This window comes from Phyllobates terribilis, unplaced genomic scaffold, assembly GCF_046119375.1.
Source record: "Phyllobates terribilis strain yellow unplaced genomic scaffold, ASM4611937v1 Scaffold_2__4_contigs__length_985480577, whole genome shotgun sequence".
Lineage (NCBI taxonomy): Eukaryota > Metazoa > Chordata > Amphibia > Anura > Dendrobatidae > Phyllobates > Phyllobates terribilis.
In genome coordinates, this window is record NW_027362762.1 from 175,378,744 (window position 1) to 175,397,507 (window position 18,764).

The following is an 18,764-nucleotide window of genomic DNA, read 5'->3' on the forward strand; positions in this document are numbered from 1 at the left end:
GCAACGTTACATAATATATTAATCTGATTCAGTGTTCTTAGGAAAAAAGCTAATTTGGTCCAGGGAATAATGTGAATTACTAGTCAGCTGGTTACATATTATCCAATTAGACTCCAATGCAACAAATAAATATCAAAATGTTAAAGATATTGTCTGCTTTGGACAATTCTTGCACACCCACAACTGCCTAGCGCTAGTCAGTCCCTTGGATAACCAATCAATGTATCGTAGCACTCAAACATCGGCCTCCTGACTTCTCATTTCCCATGTACCTTCTCTTATAATAATTTTTATTTCTATAGCGCCAACATATTCCGCAGCACTTTACAATTTTAGGGGGGACTTATACAGACAATAAAAGACGTTACAGAATAAGCATAACTCAGATATCAAAAGGAGTGAGGGCCCTTCTCGCAAGCTTACAGTCTATGGGGAAATAGGGGAGACACAAAAGGTAAAATGTACATATATTGTATAAGGCTATGTGCCCACGTTGCGGAACTGACGCATATTTTTTACACTTCTCCCTGGCGGGAAAATCGCATGCGGATTTTACATGCGGTTTTCCCGCCAGGTAGAAGCGTTTGTGAGGCGTCTTTGCATGCATTTCCGCATGCGGGTTATCAAGCACTTCTCTAAGTGATTTAAGCATCACTTGGAAAAGTGCTTGACAACTTGTTCACACTATATAAATCCATGCAACCGGCATGGATTTATATAGTGTGACCAAGTAATAGTTAAAAAAAAAGAATCACAATGGTAAAAAATAAAAAAATAAAGTTTATACTCACCTACCGATGCATTCTCTGCCCCGTCCGGAGTCTTGAGCTGCTCACGCTGTTGTGTGCAGGACCTGCGGTGACGTCATTGAGTCATGTGATGGGTCACATGACTCAATGACGTGGCAGGTCCTTCACACAACAGCGCGATGGAGGGAAAACATCAGAAGATAAGTATAAACTTTATTTTATTCTTTTTTTTACAGGTTCTTTGGTACCCAGGTCTGGATGAGAGTCTCCTCTCCTCCAGACTTGGGTACCATCCGCACATTGATTCCGCATGCGGAAACGCAAAATTAATGAACATGCTGCGGATTTTTGACCGCAGCATATACGCTGCGGAAAAATCCGCAGCATGGGCATTGACATTGCGGAATGCCATTGGGGACCATGGGGTGCGGATATACATGCGTTTTACAAGCGTTTACGCTGCGGAAATTCCGCAGCATATACGCTTGTAATACGCAATGTGGGCACGCAGCCTAATACAGCCATAAAATACTAAATCGGTTAAGTACATAGAAATACATGAACTGGTCGCCTGCCAGTATGTGTACAGTCCAAACAGAGGCTAATCAGTGCATGGATGGTATGAACATGATTTTGAAGAAAACTTTTACATGGGCCAAACTAGAATAGTTAGATAAGTATTTTGAGGCCATAGGCCAGTGTAAAGAAATGTTTTTTTAGGGCATGCTTAAAACTGTGGGCTTTGGGAATTAATCGAAATGTCCTGGGTAGTGCATTCCAAAGAATCGCCACAGCATGAGAGAAATCTTGGAGACGGGAGTGGGAGGTTCGGATTAAGGAGGATTTTAGCTTTAAGTCATTAGCAGAACGGAGGGAATTGGTAGGGTGGTAGACTGAGAGAAGGGAGGAGATGTAGAGCGGTGCTGAACCATGGAGAGCTTTGTGGGTGAGAGTGATAAGTTTATATTGAACTCTGTATTGGGTGGGCAACCAGTGCAATGACTGGCACAGGGAAGAGGCATCAGTGTAGCGGTTGGTGAGGAATATGATCCTGGCTGCTGCGTTCAGGACGGATTGGAGAGGGGAGAGTTTAGTAAGAGGGAGACCGATTAGTAAAGAGTTGCGATAGTCCAGATGAGAATGAATAAGAGCTACAGTAAGAGTTTTTGCCGAGTCAAAGGTAAGAAATGTTTCAATTCTAGAGATGTTTTTGATGTGTAGATGACATGAGCGAGCGAGTGATTGGATGTGAGGAGTAAAGGAAAGATCTGAATCAAGTATAACCCCGAGACAGTGGGTATGTTGCTGGGGCGTAATGGTGGAACCACACACGGCAATGGCAATATCGGGCACAGGTAGGTTAGTGGAGGGAGGAAACAAAAGTAGTTCAGTTTTTGACAGATTCAGTTTTAGATACAGGGAGGACATAATGTTAGAGATAGTAGAAAGACACTCACTGGTATTTTGTAATAATGCAGGGGTGATGTCCGGAGAAGAGGTGTACAACATGGTGTCATCAGCATAGAGATGGTACTGAAAACCAAATTTACTGATTGTTTGTCCAATAGGAGCAGTGTACAAGGAGAAAAGGAGGGGGCCTAGGACTGATCCTTGAGGAACCCCAACAGTAAGGTGAAAGGGAGAGGAAGAGGAGCCAACAAATTACACAGTAAAGGAGTGGTCAGAGAGGTAGGAGGAGAAGCAGGAGAGAACAGTGTCCTTGAGGCCAATAGAGCGGAGCATAGTGAGGAGAAGCTGGAGATCCAGTGTCAAATGCTGCAGAGATCTAGGAGAATCAGCAGGGAGTAGTGACCATTAGATTTAGCTGTTAATAGATCATTAGAGACTTTAGTGAGGGCAGTTTCAGTAGAATGTAAAGAGCGGAAACCAGATTGTAAAAGGGTCAAGAAAAGAGTTATTTGAAAGAAAGCGGATTATACGGGAGTGGACCAAGCGTTCCAGTAGTTTAGAGATAAGGGAAGATTGGAAACAGGTCTATAGTTAGCAGCGCAGCTGTGGTCGAGGGATCGTTTTTTTAAGTAATGGATGTATGCTGGCATGTTTAAAAGAGGAGGGAAAAATACCAGATAAGAGGGAGAGATTAAATATTTTAGTTAGGTGAGTGGTGACAGCTGGGGAAAGGGACTGAAGGAGATGTGAGGGAATAGGGTCACTGGTGCAGGTGGTAGGGCGAGAAGATGCAAGGAGCCTGATCACTTCATTTTAAGTGACTGGTTCAAAGTCAGAAAGTGAGCAAGATGCAAAGTAGGAGGGAGGAGAATGCATAACATTTGGGGATTGCGAGAAAATTTCCTGTTGAATATGGTCAAATTTTTCTTTGAAATAATTAGCCAGATCGTCAGCGCTGAGGTCAGTGGTCGGGGCCTGTGCTGTTTGATTAAGGAGAGAGTGAAAAGTGTCAAAGAGGCGTATAGGATTATTGGATAGTGAGATGATGAGGTTGTTAAAGTAGGTTTGTTTGGAGAAGTGAAGGGCAGAGTTGCATATTTTAAGCACACATTTATAATGGATGAAATCTTTGGCCAGATTAGATTTTCTCCACAGCCGTTCTGCAAACCTGGAGCACCACTGGAGAAAACGTGTTTGCAGCATGTGCCAGGGTTGGCGCTGTGTGTGCCAAGTTGTTCTATGTGTAAGAGGTGCGGCTTCATCCAGGGAGCATTGCAATGCTTTATTATAATGCTTCAGTGCAGAGTCAGGACATGAGAGGGAGGAGATTGGGGCCAATGATGATTGCAACATCTTCATAAATTTCTGGGTGTTAATGGCACGTATATTTCTATAAGTGTGGAAAATGAGAGCGTCTTGAGCAGGGTGACAATTTTTGACAGAGAATGAAAGAAGGTTGTGGTCAGGGAGCGAAAGAGGAGGGTTAGTAAAGTCATGTAATGAGCAGAACCGCGTGAAGATCAGGTCAAGAGTATTCCCGTCTTCCTGTGTAGGAGAGTTAGAAGCTGTGAAAGGCTGAAGGAGTAAGTTAGCGATAAAAGATGAGCGTCAGATGGGGAGAGGGGATCGCCAATTGTGATGTTAAAGTCCCCCTTGATGACAGTGGGGATGTCGCAGGATAGAAAGTTTGGAAGTCAGATGGCAAAGAGATCCAGGAACTGATGGAAGGGACACAACCGCCACTGGTAGGGAGAAGGGCCGGTAGAGTCTGACTGTGTGGGTCTCAAAAGAAGGGAAGATAAAGGAGGGTACTGGGGGGATAACGTGAAAAGTACATTTTGTTGAAAAGAGCAGACCAACACCTCCACCTGATCTGTTGTCAGGTCTCGGGGTATGAGAGAAGTGTAGGCCACCATATGAGAGAGCAGCAGCGGCGGTAGTGTCCGACTGCTGGATCCAGGTTTCAGTGAGAGCCACAAGGTTAAGGAAATTTGAGAAGAAAAAGTCATGAATGTAGGAGAGTTTATTACATGCTGACCGCACATTCCAAAGGGCACAATTAAAAGAGACAGAAGGCATGCAAGGAATATTAATGAGATTAGCAGGGTTTCTGAGTGTAGCAGGGAAAAAAATAGTCTTATTATTACAAGAAGGTCCTGGATTAGGAGAAATATTACCTGCGACTAAAAGAAGGAAAAAAAGTGAGCAGATGGTTGAGTGATTTGTGAGAGCGTTTCTTTTGTTGTATGGTGGGAATGTCTGTGCGGTTTAACATTGTAAAGAGAGCATGAGATCTGTACATAGGAGAAGAGAGGAGACAGGGGTTAATATGGATGAAATGTGCTGAGTTTGTGAGAGAACGGTGGATGTGAGTGATTGGAGGAGCCAGAACATAAATGGCACAAATACAAATGGTGAATACTATTTGCAAATCAGATGACCTGGAAGCAAGTTTGTTTAATTGTCTTGCATGTCTTACCTGTCTCCTACCCTGTCCAACTGCCATATCTAACTGCACCGGCACTTTGAAAAAATATGGTACTTCGATGAAATATGATAAATGCTGCCTTTTAGCTATGTCTCAATATGTAGGGAAGTATGTGCTTAGATCTAACATAAATTTAACTGGTTAGCAATCAGCTAGCTTAAGACAGCAGGAGACAATAAACTGCAGATCCCTCCTCATTTTTTTTTCTTTTACTATTATTCCCTTTCATTTCTACTCTTTCTAGCTATTCTTCGTTTAAAATGATTCGAAAAGGGTTTGATTTAGTATCGTTTGGTCTTTTTGCATTACTGTAATTTCATGTGTAGCTGGAGAAAGTGGAGCTGTGCTGCCAGTAGGAAAAATGCAGCACAAAAATATTGAAAGTATAAATGCGTTTTTTATTTATCAACGCTTTTCAAAGCACACCTGTTTCTTCATCAGGATAAACCACAGAAGACTTGTACTGTAATGACTGTACTAGTTATATCTTGTGTGAGGTCTTCTAATCTGTGTGCCAAACTTGAGACTTAGTTATACGGTTAAAATTCAAAACTTAAAAGGGACTCTGAGGTTAAAACAAATTATCATTTATCCCCAGGTCAGGTGATAATTTGTTAATTTGTGGGGGTCCGGCTACTGCTACCCACACAAATCGGCAGAATGGTGAACTTTTTTCCCCTGTTACAATGGTGCAGCACTGCAAATGCTTGTTCTGTGCTGCATTCATTCCTTATCACTGTGCTTGGCTTTCTCTATCAGTCCTGTTGGGAATAAATGGAGCGCCGATCGGGAATCCAACCCATTAAGCCATTTTGTAATAAGGATAAAAGATCACGTCTTAGATAAAAATTCCCAGATCTGTCGATTAGTTTTGGTTCAAGCGGTCAGGCCAACGTCGATCAGCAAGTTATCCCCTATTCAAAAGATAGGTGTCACAGGTGTGTCAGAAGTGACAGACAGTCGCCCTGCAGTTGGTTGCAGGAGATCTCTTCGTTTGGCATTACAGACACCTTCTTAGAGGCTGTCTCTCTAGGACCCAGCGGCTACCTTCCTGTTGCTAATTAACACCCTGGCCTGGGGGTATAAATACCTGCTGTCTGAAAGAGGGCGGTGCCAGCGATACTCACATTACCCCTTGTGAAAGTTCAGAGCAAGTGTTCATTTCTCTGAAATTGACTAAAAGCTAAGGTATCTTCCCTTGTTTGTTCCCCCTTGTTCTCTTTAGTTGTCAGTGGGGATCGACTAGCACTCATTCCTCTCCCTTCCCTAGCCAGGGTCAAACCCCAGGGAAAGACAGGATGAGGTTCGCGTGTGGTGACTGGTGAAGAACCAATATAGGGATGTTAGTGGAAACAGGGTGATATTAGATCAGCCTAGAAGGTCTCCACCCCCCCTTTCGCTAGACTCTGGGCTCCCTTTCCCTGCACTAAGTCTTTCCCACACCTTGATTGACAATAGGAGATAACTTGTTTTAACTGGACAAACCCTTTAATATAATATTTGAAAAAAGAAGTTGTCACTAATGATTAGCTACTGACAGGTTGTTCTGCTGATGGGTCGCCTAATAATATCTGTAACATGAGGATTTCCAGCAGAACAAAGCCCTTTATGTAATGTGCAGAAGTGCTAAGTCCTCCAAAATGACAGATGCTTTTTGTACATGGATCTCTAATAAATGAGGATCCTGGATGAGCGTCACCACTATGACGGAGAACTCCCTTATAGACATATGAAAGTAGTAGGTTTTGTAAAGTAGATGACCTATTTATGCCAGTAAAGGCACTGATGGGCAATCAGAAGTGGAGATCTGAGCATCATCAACAATATAACCCCCATGTCATATGGACAATCTCACCTGGCAAAGACATCAGCACTGAGTACGGAGCCAATGATGTTTCCCAAGTGAGGAACGTTGTTCACGTAGGGCAGGGCGCTGGTGATCAAAACATTCTTCTCTCCGTCTCTAGGAAGTCTATGGTGAGAAAGAGCACCTCATGTACGTGTCTTATAGGACAATTAAAGCCAGCTTACAATCTGAGCATTGTTCAATGCCATTGCATAATCTGATAACACGTCTCTATCTCTTCTCAGAAACCAAAAAACATATTTAGGCCCCGATTCATCAAAGCGATTAAGCCAGAATTCTGGCATAAGCTGCAACATTTTTGCGCAATGCAGAGTTGTGCAAAAACTTTCTTTTGGCACACTGGGGTGGGACAGGGGGAGAGACACCAAAGCTAATCTAATTCATGATGAGCTGTGGTGTTCTGTACACCAGATATATTACTTTGTTTCAATTTGTTTAAAGGGGCAATGAGGCAAAAGCTACTTTTCAGACGCCTCTTAATGAATCAGGAGCATCAGACTCCAGCACACGGTCCCGGACAATGCCAGTCTTGATGAATTGGCGCCATTGACCCCTTTTACACTGGTATCATAGTTTACCATAGACATTGGATATCCAGGTTAGATCACATTCGAACAGTTCAGATTTCTGCAGTATGTAATATCACCATTTCAAGCCAAATATCAGAATTGGAAATGAACTATACTAAATTCTAATTGAATGATATCTACTTCTCTCTTTGTAAAGCACACTTTGTGAATGATAAATTATATAGCACAATGTAATTATACAGCCACGACTCACATAGGGTGCGGCCTAAGTTTTGGACTTGGAGCATCTGTAAGACCTTTGGACCAAGAGGATGTAGCAGCGGCAATATCCTCCTCAGAGAACGTTTGGACTGCTGAATCTGCCAACTGGAAAAAAGAAAAGTCTGTATATATTGTGGTGTGTAATCAAACAAATCAGGAGACAGGAACATATTAAAGAGGTTGTCCACTACTTTTACATTGATGCCCTATCTTTAGGATTGGTCATCAATGTCTGATCGGCCGGGGTCAGACACCCGGGACCCCCGCCAATCAGCTGTTATCGACGGCGGTGGCCGCTGGCCGTCTACTTGTAGTGGCCATCGCAGGATACTACACATCCGTCTCCAATTCAACTCAATAGGAGGCGGATGTGCAGTGCCAAGCCCCGGCCACTACAGCTAGATGGCCAGCTCCGCAAGTGAGTACTTTTGGCCGGCCGCCTCCGCCATCGACAGCTGCTGATCGGCGGGGGTGCTGGGTGTCAGACCCCGGCCAATCAGACATTGATTACCTATCCTAAGAATAGGCCATCAATATAAAAGTAGTGGACAACCTCTTTAAGAGCAATTAGTAAGGATAATGTTATCTAAAGTGATTGTATGGCACAGCTCCCTTTTGCATCAGGAGTCTGCACCTATCTACCGGTACACGTCCCACCGTTTATTTGCAGACGCCAAGTCATCAGAACCACTCAGCTCCTTATGCAGTAGTGAGCAGCTCCAGACAACCCCATTAATTAATTGAGACAATTTACTTATATAATGCCTAATAACTAATAAAATGAAATATTATTAATAAGAGAGCCATTATTCACACTGAATGTATGCTCATAGAAAAGTCTCCATAAAAATTGTTGGATGCTCACCTCCTGATCATTGCAGGCAGAGATCTCGGACAGGAAAACGGGTGCGGGCAGTTTCTGAAGATAAGCTTTAAATGCTGAAGGTCCCTGGCCTTTGAGAATTGATTCTGCAGCTTTTTGACACGGCTCCAACTCCGTCACCTTTATAAACCAATTCTTTAATGAATCCAAATCTTCTGCAAAAAAAAAAAAAAATCACTACTGTCAAATCCCTCCGACAAGGAGTCACATACAGAAGTCACAGAGGTATTTATATACCTAGACCAGGGGAATATATCATCGAACCTTCTGGGAAAATGACAGATCTTCATATATACTGTCACTACATGAATACGAGTTGGCTGGTGTGAACAGGCAGCTACGCAATACCAGGTATACATAAAGAAGCATTGGCAGCAGAAGCCAGAAATGATCATCTATATGGAGAGGAGGCCGCCTGCCGTCAGATATTATTTGCAGCTACTTCCTAAATAAGGCAATGAACAAACGCACATGCTCTGAGCCGAGTAATATACATGAAGTATATCTTTGGTTTGGACGTCTAGGGATTAAAATATTACAGGGGCTGAGACCATAAAATACATTATTTTTAAATAGCCCTTGAAGGGTTTGTACTAGGTTTGTAAGTTATCTCCACAGAGGACCTCTTGGACCCACATCCATTTCCATAAAAAGGTCTCCTGAGTGGACTGGTGGTCGGCTATGTGCAACTTCGCTCCAAGCATTGTCCAAGGGACTACGGGAACGAGCGCTGGAGCATGGATACAAGTAACCTTCCAACTAGGTGTTTGTAAAGCTGGTAAAAGACTCTTATACTTTACCCAATGGCTCAGTAGACGACCTCTCGCTGCCCACGTATTGGCTTAGACAACAATGTAGAGCGGCTGTCTCTTCAGTACGAGTGCCTCACTAATATCTCACAGAGTTGCTCATAACCCATTTTTTTTTAGACAGGTTAGCTTCTTAGTTCATTGCTATTCCAATTAGTAAAAAACATTGTATAATGTTTAAATCTGAAACTTACCGGAAAGAGCAGACACATCAGAAATAATAGGAAAAATGGCGCCCCACACCACGATGTCAGCAACAGACACTGCATCCTATAGACAGCAAAGACTGAAATCAGCAAAGTCACACTGGCCTCATAATAGATGGCAGCACGGTGGCTCAGTGGTTAGCACTGTAGTCTTGCAGCGCTGGGGTCCTGGGTTCAAATCCCACCAAGGACAGCATCTGCAAGAAGTTTGTATGTTCTCCCTGTGTTTGCGGGGGTTTCCTCCGGTTTTATCCCACACTCTAAAGATATAGTGATAGGGAATCTAGATTGTGAATGGGGACAGTGATGATAATGTCTGTAAAGCACTGAGGATTTAATGGCGCTTTATAACGGAGTAAAATAAAATATAAAAATAATGGACAACAGGAGACACAACATTGCGCCCATTATAGAGCTGGAGAAGGTGATGTCTGACAACAAACAGACATTGATGACATATCTAATCTAACAGATTAAATCTCATCTAGAAGAAGAATTGTGTGAGTGACAGATGAACAACCCGAGATATATACAGAAGATGTGTCAGAAGAGGCAATATAATCCCGAGCTGTACTCACGCCTGTAAGATAGGATTTCTTAGCAAGACTTTGAGAAATATGTCCCAGTTGACGTCCAACAAATGCTAGAGTTTCTTCCCTTTTCTTCCCCTGCATAATGTTCGCATGCAACGCCGCAGAGACGCCTGGCTAGAGATGTAAAACACATAGAGGATTAGGTTACAGAAAAGAAATAATAGAAACTGGACTGGTGAAAAAAGCTGGAAGCTGAGTATGATCAGGCTGGAGAAACTCGCCTGAAGCTCTGTGGCCTCCCATTCCACCCACTGATTATTCAGGTCATCCTGCTCCTTCCCAGCTGCCAATGAAAAATACCTATAGAAGCAGAGAAAGCAAAACACATTGGTGACATACAATAAAAAGCCCCGTTCACACTTTCAGTATTTGGTGAGTTTTTTACCTCAGTATTTGTAATCCAAAACCAGCAGTGGGTGATAAATACAGAGGTGGGGACGTGTTTCTATTAGACTTTTCCTCTGATTGTTCCACTCCTGGTTTTAGCTTACAAATACTGAGGTAAAATACTGACCAAATACTGATTGTGTGAACGGGGCCTAAAACTCACAATCCCATAAGACCATTTCAGGTATCGACAAGAGAGAACTGTTAAGTAACCTGTACAAGGCTGAACCATTTATAGCATATAGGACCACCTCAGAAAATAGTTTATACTCTGTGTGCAAAATTATTAGGCAGTGAGTATTGTGACCGTATCATTATTTGTATGCAGCTTTTATAACTCAAAGCTGTGTAAACTTGAATGCTTATTGGATGACACAGATCAGGTGATGTGTTCTTGTGTGATGAGGAGGGTGAGGCCTAAGGATATTAGCGTATTTTTCAGACTATAAGGCGCATCGGACCACAAGACGCACCTAGGTTTTAGAGGAGGAAAATAGAAAAAAAATTTAAGCAGAAAATGTGGTCACAATCACTGTTAAGTGGGTCTGCTGCTGACACTTGTATAGGGGTAATGTCCCCCAATTCTGATATCATCCCCCATCCTGGTATATATGCCCCCCTTCCTATTATACATGGCCCCCATCCCCATCCTGGTATGCATGGCATCCCTCATCCCCATCTTGATATGCATGGCATAGCAATCCCCATCCTGGTATGCATGGCACCCCTCATCCCTATCCTGGTATGCATGGTAGCCCCTAATCCCTATCCTGGTATGCATGGTAGCCCCTAATCCCTATCCTGGTATGCATGGTAGCCCCTCATCCCTATCCTGGTATGCATGGTAGCCCCTCATCCCTATCCTGGTATGCATGACATCCCTCATCCCTATCCTGGTATGCATGACATCCCTCATCCCTATCCTGGTATGCATGACATCCCTCATCCCTATCCTGGTATGCATGACATCCCTCATCCCTATCCTGGTATGCATGACATCCCTCATCTCTATCCTGGTGTGCATGGCACCGTCATCCTTATCTAGTATGCATGGCCCCCTCATCCCTATCCTGGTGTGCATGGCCCCCTCATCCTTATCCTGGTATGTATGGCCCCCTCATCCTTATCCTGGTATGCATGGCACCCCTCATCCTTACCCTGGTACGTATGGCTCCCTCATCCTTATCCTGGTATGCATGGTCCCCCTAATCCCCATCACGCTGCACATAAAAAAATAAACACTCCTACTCACCTTTCTTCTCTCTCCTCCAGCACTGCGTCCAGTCTGCCCACACTGATCTCACCATGTGAGCCGCGCATGGCGTCACTGCCATGCACGGCTCACAAGGAGAAATCAACTGCTGGAAGTCACTGCTCCCCATGCCGGAACTGTGTGCGCGGGGAGCAATGACTTCATGCTCCTTAATAGCGGCACACAGCGTAGCCGCAACATGGCTCCTGCTACTGCCGTGCAATCGCGTGTGCCCGCTATTAAAGGGAATGAATATTCACCCCTCCCCATGCCCATGGGAATATTCAACTATAAGATGCACCCCCCATTTTCCTCAAAAATTTTGGAAGCAAAAAGTGTGTCTTATAGTCCGAAAAATACGGTAATACCCTTTATCAAGGTGTGCAGAATTGTTAGTTTTCCTCAGGCAAAATGGGCCAAAAAGGGATTTAACTGACTCTAAATTAAAGACACAAATTGTTAAAAGCACTATAGAAATTGCTCTGACATTGGGGCGCGATAACAGAACCATCATAAGATCTGTTACAAATACTCATTAGGATTGCAAAAAAAGATGCACATTAACTGGCAAAGAATTGAGAATAAACAAAAGGTGAAGCCACCAGGAACCCATTATCCTCTAGTGCTGTCATATTCCAGGACTGCAGCCTCCCTGGAGGCCCAGAAGTACAAGGTGTTCAGTGCTCAGAGACATGGCCGAGGTAAGGAAGGCTGAAACCCGACCACCACAAGACACAGAATTTTTCAAAGATTTTATGGACTGACTGGAGCGGCATTGGGAACAGCTGAAAATGACAGCTGGTGAGTATAAGACTAGGTGCACCACTCCAGCGCTGAAATAAATAAAAAATACGCTGGAGTGGGGCTTTAAAATATCCAGCTTTATTAACCTTTTGGATTGACAGACAGCACTTTAGTTGCTCAATAATAAAAGTAATCATCAAAAATACAAATTGCCTAATAATTTTGCACACTGTGTATCTAACTTTAATCTTAGAAAAAAGTGGTATAACTTTTCAATTACATTGCATTCCTTTTCTTGTACAGATTCTTACAGAACTGGATCCATAGTTCTGCTGGTTCTTACACATTCTTGTCAGACACATGACTGATGGATAATCTGAGCTCCATACATTTAGTTTACATATATGAGAGTACATTACATGGAGAGATTCTGACACTTCAAATTGAGGCAATCAGGAATAATGGGAGATTTCAGAACTGAAATTTAAGGGCTTGTTCACATGCTGAGTTTTTTTCCGCGCATTTTTCATAGGTAAAAAAAACTCTACACTTTACAGTACCAGCAAAGTGAATTTGTTGTCTGATATCTCACGCACATGCTGCTTAATTTTTCCTTGCGGATTTGAATCAAAGCATTTTTTGGCATCTGCAGCATGGCAATTCTTTCAGCAAATTTCACCTAATCAAACGAATGAGAAGACGACAAGTAAAAATGCATAAAAAACACATGTAAAAATGTGTTTTTTCTGCCAACACACTGTTTTTGGTGCAGGAAAATTTGCTGGAAATACTCAACGTGTGAACATAATACATGCTGTAGCTCTGGATCAGAAAAATATATAGTTATGCAACATATTTACAAAGTTATTTATTGTTGTATATAGGTTGTTTCTACGTGAACTGTATTTATAGGTGGAAATATGCTTAAAAAAATCTGATGCCAAAAAGTTAAACAGATACATGATCTTATACCCATATACAGTGAAGGAAATAATTATTTGATCTCTTGCTTTTTTTGTAAGTTTGCCCACTGACAAAGACATGAACAGTCTATAATTTTAAGGGTAGGTTAATTTTAACATTGAGAGATAGAATATAAAAAAAAGAAAATCACATTGTATAAATTAGATAAATATATTTGCATTTTGCAGTGAGAAATAAGTATTTGATCCCCTACAAACCATTATGAGTTCTGGCTCCTACAGACCAGTTAGACGCTCCTAATCAACTCATTACCTTCATTAAAGACAGCTGTCTTACATAGTCACCTGTATAAAAGACTCCTGTCCACAGACTCAATTAATCAGTCAGACTCTAACCTCTACAACATGGGCAAGACCAAAGAGCCTTCTAAGGATGTCAGGGACAAGATCATAGAAAAACACAAAGCTGGAATGGGCTACAAAACCATAAGTAGGACGCTGGGTGAGAAGGACAACTGTTGGTGCAATAGTAAGAAAATGGAAGAAATCCAAAATGACTGTCAATCGACATCGATCTGGGGCACCATGCAAAATCTCACCTCGTGGGGTATCCTTGATCATGAGGAAGGTGAGAGATCAGCCTAAAACTACACAGGGGGAACTTGTTAATGATCTCAAGGCAGCTGGGACCACAGTCACCAAGAAAACCATTGGTAACACATTATGCCTTAAAGGTTTAAAATCCTGGAGTGCCCGCAAGGTCCCCCTGCTCAAGAAGGCACATGTGCAGGCCCGTTGGAAGTTTGCCCATGAACACCTGGATGATTCTGTGAGTTATTGGGAGAAGGTGCTGTCGTCAGATGAGACAAAAATTGAGCTCTTTGGCATTAACTCAACTCGCCGTGTTTGGAGGAAGAGAAATGCTGCCTATGACCCGAAGAACACCGTCCCCACTGTCAAGCATGGTGGTGGAAACATTATGTTTTGGGGGTGTTTCTCTGCTAAGGGCACAGGACTACTTCACCGCATCAATGGGAGAATGGATGGAGCCATGTACCGTAAAATCCTTAGTGACAACCTCCTTCACTCCGCCAGGACATTAAAAATGGCTCATGGCTGGGTCTTCCAGCAAGACAATGACCCAAAACATACAGCCAAGGCAACAAAGGAGTGGCTCAAAAAGAAGCATATTAAGGTCATGGAGTGGACTAGCCAGTCTCCAGACCTTAATCCCATAGAAAACTTATGGAGGGAGATGAAGCTCCGAGTTGCCAAGCGACAGCCTCAAAATCTGAATGATTTAGAGATGATCTGCAAAGAGGAGTAGACCAAAATTCCTCCTGACATGTGCGCAAACCTCATCATCAACTACAAAAAAAGTCTGACTACTGTGCTTGCCAACAAGGGTTTTGCCACCAAGTATTAAAGGGGTATTCCCATCTCCAAGATCCTATCCCAATATGTAGTAGGTGTAATAATAATATTAGCAAATACCTCCAATTAGAAATGTAGTATAGTATTTTTGATTCACTATCTCTCTTACCTCATGTGCAGGCATTGCAGGACCTTAGGTATCCATGGTTACGACCACTAGCAACTAGCTAATTAACTGTGACTTTATCAGTGGACGTAACCATGGATACCCAAGGTCCTGCAATGCCTGCACATGAGGAAAGAGACATAGCAAATCAGAAAAAATATACTACATTTCTAATTGGAGATATTTGCTAATATTATTATTACACCTATTACATATTGGGATAGGAACTTGGAGATGGGAATACCCCTTTAAGTGTTGTTTGCCAGAGGGATCAAATACTTATTTCTCACTGCAAAATGCAAATAAATTTATCTAATTTATACAATGAGTTTCTTGATTTTTTTTCGATATTCTGTCTCTCAATGTTAAAATGAACCTACCCTTAAAATTATAGACTGTTCAAGTCTTTGTCAGTGGGCAAACTTACAAAAACAGCAAGAGATCAAATACTTATTTCCTTCACTGTAAAAAACCCCAAAGTACCCACTAGATAGGCAGAAATGAAGTACAGATCATGGACTGAATGCTGTCAGTACTCACCTGCAAATCGCATTGGCAGAGAACAGGTAATTCCCATTATTAAGCTCTAGTGCTGGCAGTTTTGCTTGTGACAAGAAGGGCACAACTTTTTCTATTAAAAAAAATATAAAAAAAAAAGTTATTTTTTATATTAATACATAAAATATATAAATATATAGATATACATGTTGCATTGTATCTATTCAAGTTGTTAATTAGATGCACAGGGGGTCACAAGTAAAAACAATTACCCTCGTACTTTATATAAAAAAAAAACATTTCAAAGTTTTTCTAAAGCACCAATCTCCTCTCCCCTCCGTGTGCAGCTCCAGCTCCTCTCTCCATCTTGTGACTTGATTTGTACCTCTTGAGATTGTAATACTACATTCACATATTTATCCTCTTATGTAAACCACTTCGAGCAATAGTTTACCAATGCAGACATAGAAGCATAATAGACATAGGGTGGCATCAATAAGTTTGGCTTGAAGGGAATCTCCAGATTTGACTGCTCACAATCTACAATTTTAAACATACAGTACCAGTGAAAAGTTTGGATACACCTATTCTTATTGGAGTGTGCACATTGTAGATTCAGAATTAAGGCAGCAAAACCACGAAGGGACACGAGTAGTAAACAAAGATGTGTGAAACAAAAAACAGAATAGAATGTGTTCAACCCTTAGATTCCTCAAAGTTTCCATCTTTTACTCTGATGAGAGCATTTACATCCCCTTGGCACTCTCTGAAGCAGCTTCATGGAATGGCTCTCAAACGGTCTAGGAGTTCTCAGGTGTGCTGAGCACTTCTTAGCTACTTGCCTTCACCCTGAGGTCCAACTTATCCAAAATCTCAATTGGGTTGAGATCGGGTCTAGGTCACATAGGACAAAGACCTGCAGGCTGATGTAACACAACTGATGGTTCAACAAAAGCCATCTGCTCACCTTTTCTACGTCTCTCAAAGACATTGTGGTTGGTACCAAAAATCTAAAACTTTTACTCCTCAGAACGCAGTACAGATTTCACTAATCTGATATCCAGAGTTTTTTGGCCCTAATAAGTCTCTTCTTGTTTGTGGTCTTCAGTAGTGGCTTCTTTACATAAATTTGATCATAAAAGTCTGCTTCTCGCAGTCTCCTCTGAACAGATGATGTTGAGATGTGTCTGCTTCATCGTTTATGAGGGCTGTTATCGGAGGTGTTGTCAATGTGCATTTTCTGAGACTGGTAACTCAAATTAACTTATCTTTCGTGGTATAATTCTTGGCTTTCCTCTCCTGGGGTGGTCCTCTTGAGAGCCATTTTTACAGCGATTGATAGTTTTCATGACTACTTGGATAACTTAAAGGTTCTAGTAATTTTCCAGATTTGCTGACTATCATGTTTTAAAATAATCATGGACTTGTTTGCACTCTGGAGTGCATGACCTGACTGAGGCCTGTGCCCATTTCTCATGCGAGACTTACCTGAGGCCTACACTCTTTAACTTGCGTGTGGCTTGCCTGAAGCCTGCTCTCTCTTGCACGCAGTTCGCCTGGGGCTTGGGCTCGCTTCTTCCCTCGCGTGCTACTCGCCTGGGGCTTGGGCTCGCTTCTTCCCTCGCGTGCTACTCGCCTGGGGCTTGGGCTCGCTTCTTCCCTCGCGTGCTACTCGCCTGGGCTCGCTTCTTCCCTCGCGTGCTACTCGCTTGGGCTCGCTTCTTCCCTCGCGTGCTACTCGCTTGGGCTCGCTTCTTCCCTCGCGTGCTGCTCGCTTCTTCCCTCGCGTGCTACTCGCTTGGGCTCGCTTCTTCCCTCGCGTGCTACTCGCTTGGGCTCGCTTCTTCCCTCGCGTGCTACTCGCTTCTTCCCTCGCGTGCTACTCGCTTCTTCCCTCGCGTGCTACTCGCTTCTTCCCTCGCGTGCTACTCGCTTCTTCCCTCGCGTGCTACTCGCTTCTTCCCTCGCGTGCTACTCGCTTGGGCTCGCTTCTTCCCTCGCGTGCTACTCACCTGGAGCTTGAGCTCGCTTCTTCTCTCAAGAGCTTGTGCTTGCTTTCACACTTCATGTCCACTTCTCTCAAACACTACTCGCCTGGGCTTGCGCTAGCTCCTTCTCTTGCACAGCTTGCCTGTGGCTTGCACTCGCTTGGTGACTGCACTCTTTCTCACGCTCTGCTTTCTTTCTCTTGGGCTTGCATTTGCTTGGGACTTGCATTCGCTTTCTCTCTTGCGCTACTCGCCTGAGGCTTGTATTCACTTTCTCTGACGCTTTCGCTCGTTTGGGGACTGCGCTCGCTTTCTCACACTCTGCTTTCTCTCTCGTGCTGCTCGCCTGGGGCTTGAGCTATCTTCTTCTCTCGCGTGCTACTCGCCTGAGGCTTGAGCTCGGTTCTTCTCTCTCTTTTGTGAGTTGCTCGCCTGCGCTTGCTCCTTCTCTTGCGCTGCTTGCCTGCGGCTTGCGCTCGCTTGGGGACTGCTCTCGCTTTCTCACACTCTGCTTGCTTTCTCTATCGTGCTGTTCACCTGTGGCTTGCGCTCGCTGTTTCTATTCCCTCACATGCATTGCTCGCCTGGGGCTTGCGCTTACTTCTTCTCTCTAGCAATTTTTCAGATTGACTGACTATCATGTTTTAAAATAATCATGGACTTGCTTGCACTCTGGAGCGCATGACCTGACTGAGGCCTGTGCCCATTTCTCACACGCGTCTTGCCTGCGTCCTACACTCTTTAACTCGCGTGTGGCTTACCTGAAACCTGCTGTCTCTTGCACACAGTTCACCTTGGCCTGCGCTCGCTTTTTCTCTCTTTAGCGTGTGTAGCTCACCAAGGGGCTTGCGCTTGCTTTCTCTCTTCCTGCTTGCCTGAGGCCTGAACTCACTTTCTCTTTCAACCTACTCACCTGGAGCTCACACTCACTTCTTCTCTTGTGCGCTACTTGCGTGCCGCTTGTGCTCGTTCTTCTCGCACGCACTGCTTGCCTGGAGCTTGTGCTCACTTCTTTTCTTGCACGCTACTCGTCTGGGGCTTGCGCTTGCTTGGGGACTGCTCTCGATTTCTCATGCTCTACTTGCTTTCTCTGGGGCTTGCGCTCGCTTTCTCTCTCACGCGTGCTACTTGCCAGGGCTTGCCTTTACTCACTTGAGCTCACTTATCTCACGTGCTGCTTGCCTGGGGCTTCCACTTGCTTCTTCACCTGCACTCGCTTCTTCCCTCGCTGCTTGCCTGGGGCTTGCATTTGCTTCTTTTCTTATTCATGTGTTGTTCTCTTCTTCCCTTGTGTGTTACTTGTCTGTGGCTTGTGCTCGCTTCTTCTCTTGCACACGCATACGCTACTCACCTGGGGCTTGTGCTCAATTCTTCTCTCTCTCACGCTACTCGCCTGGGGCTTGTGCTCAATTCTTCTGTCTCTCACGCTACTCGCCTGGGGCTTCTGCTAGCTTAGGAACTGCTCTCGCTTTCTCATGCTCTGCTTGCTTTCTTTGGGACTTGCACTCGCTTGGGAATTGCGATTGCTTTCTCTCTCATGCTAACCACCTGGAGCTTGCATTCTCTTTCTCTGATGCTTGCACTCGCTTGGGGACTGCTCTCACTTTCTCACGCTCTGCTTGCTTTCTCTGGGGCT

General features: G+C 43.7%; 1 protein-coding gene across 2 annotated transcripts in view; it reads right to left on the bottom strand.

Annotated features, from left to right (window-relative positions):
• The window catches only part of MARS1 (methionyl-tRNA synthetase 1), a 50,271-nt gene that overhangs the window by 30,266 nt on the left and 1,241 nt on the right, over positions 1-18,764 (bottom strand). For both annotated transcript variants that reach the window (XM_073663312.1, XM_073663314.1), the window contains exons 2-8: positions 15,183-15,273; positions 10,018-10,096; positions 9,782-9,910; positions 9,192-9,267; positions 8,171-8,343; positions 7,298-7,410; positions 6,503-6,619 (exon numbers count right to left, since the gene is read on the bottom strand). In XM_073663312.1, coding sequence (XP_073519413.1) covers positions 6,503-6,619; positions 7,298-7,410; positions 8,171-8,343; positions 9,192-9,267; positions 9,782-9,910; positions 10,018-10,096; positions 15,183-15,273 — 778 coding nt within the window. The remainder of the gene's footprint in view (positions 1-6,502; positions 6,620-7,297; positions 7,411-8,170; positions 8,344-9,191; positions 9,268-9,781; positions 9,911-10,017; positions 10,097-15,182; positions 15,274-18,764) is intronic.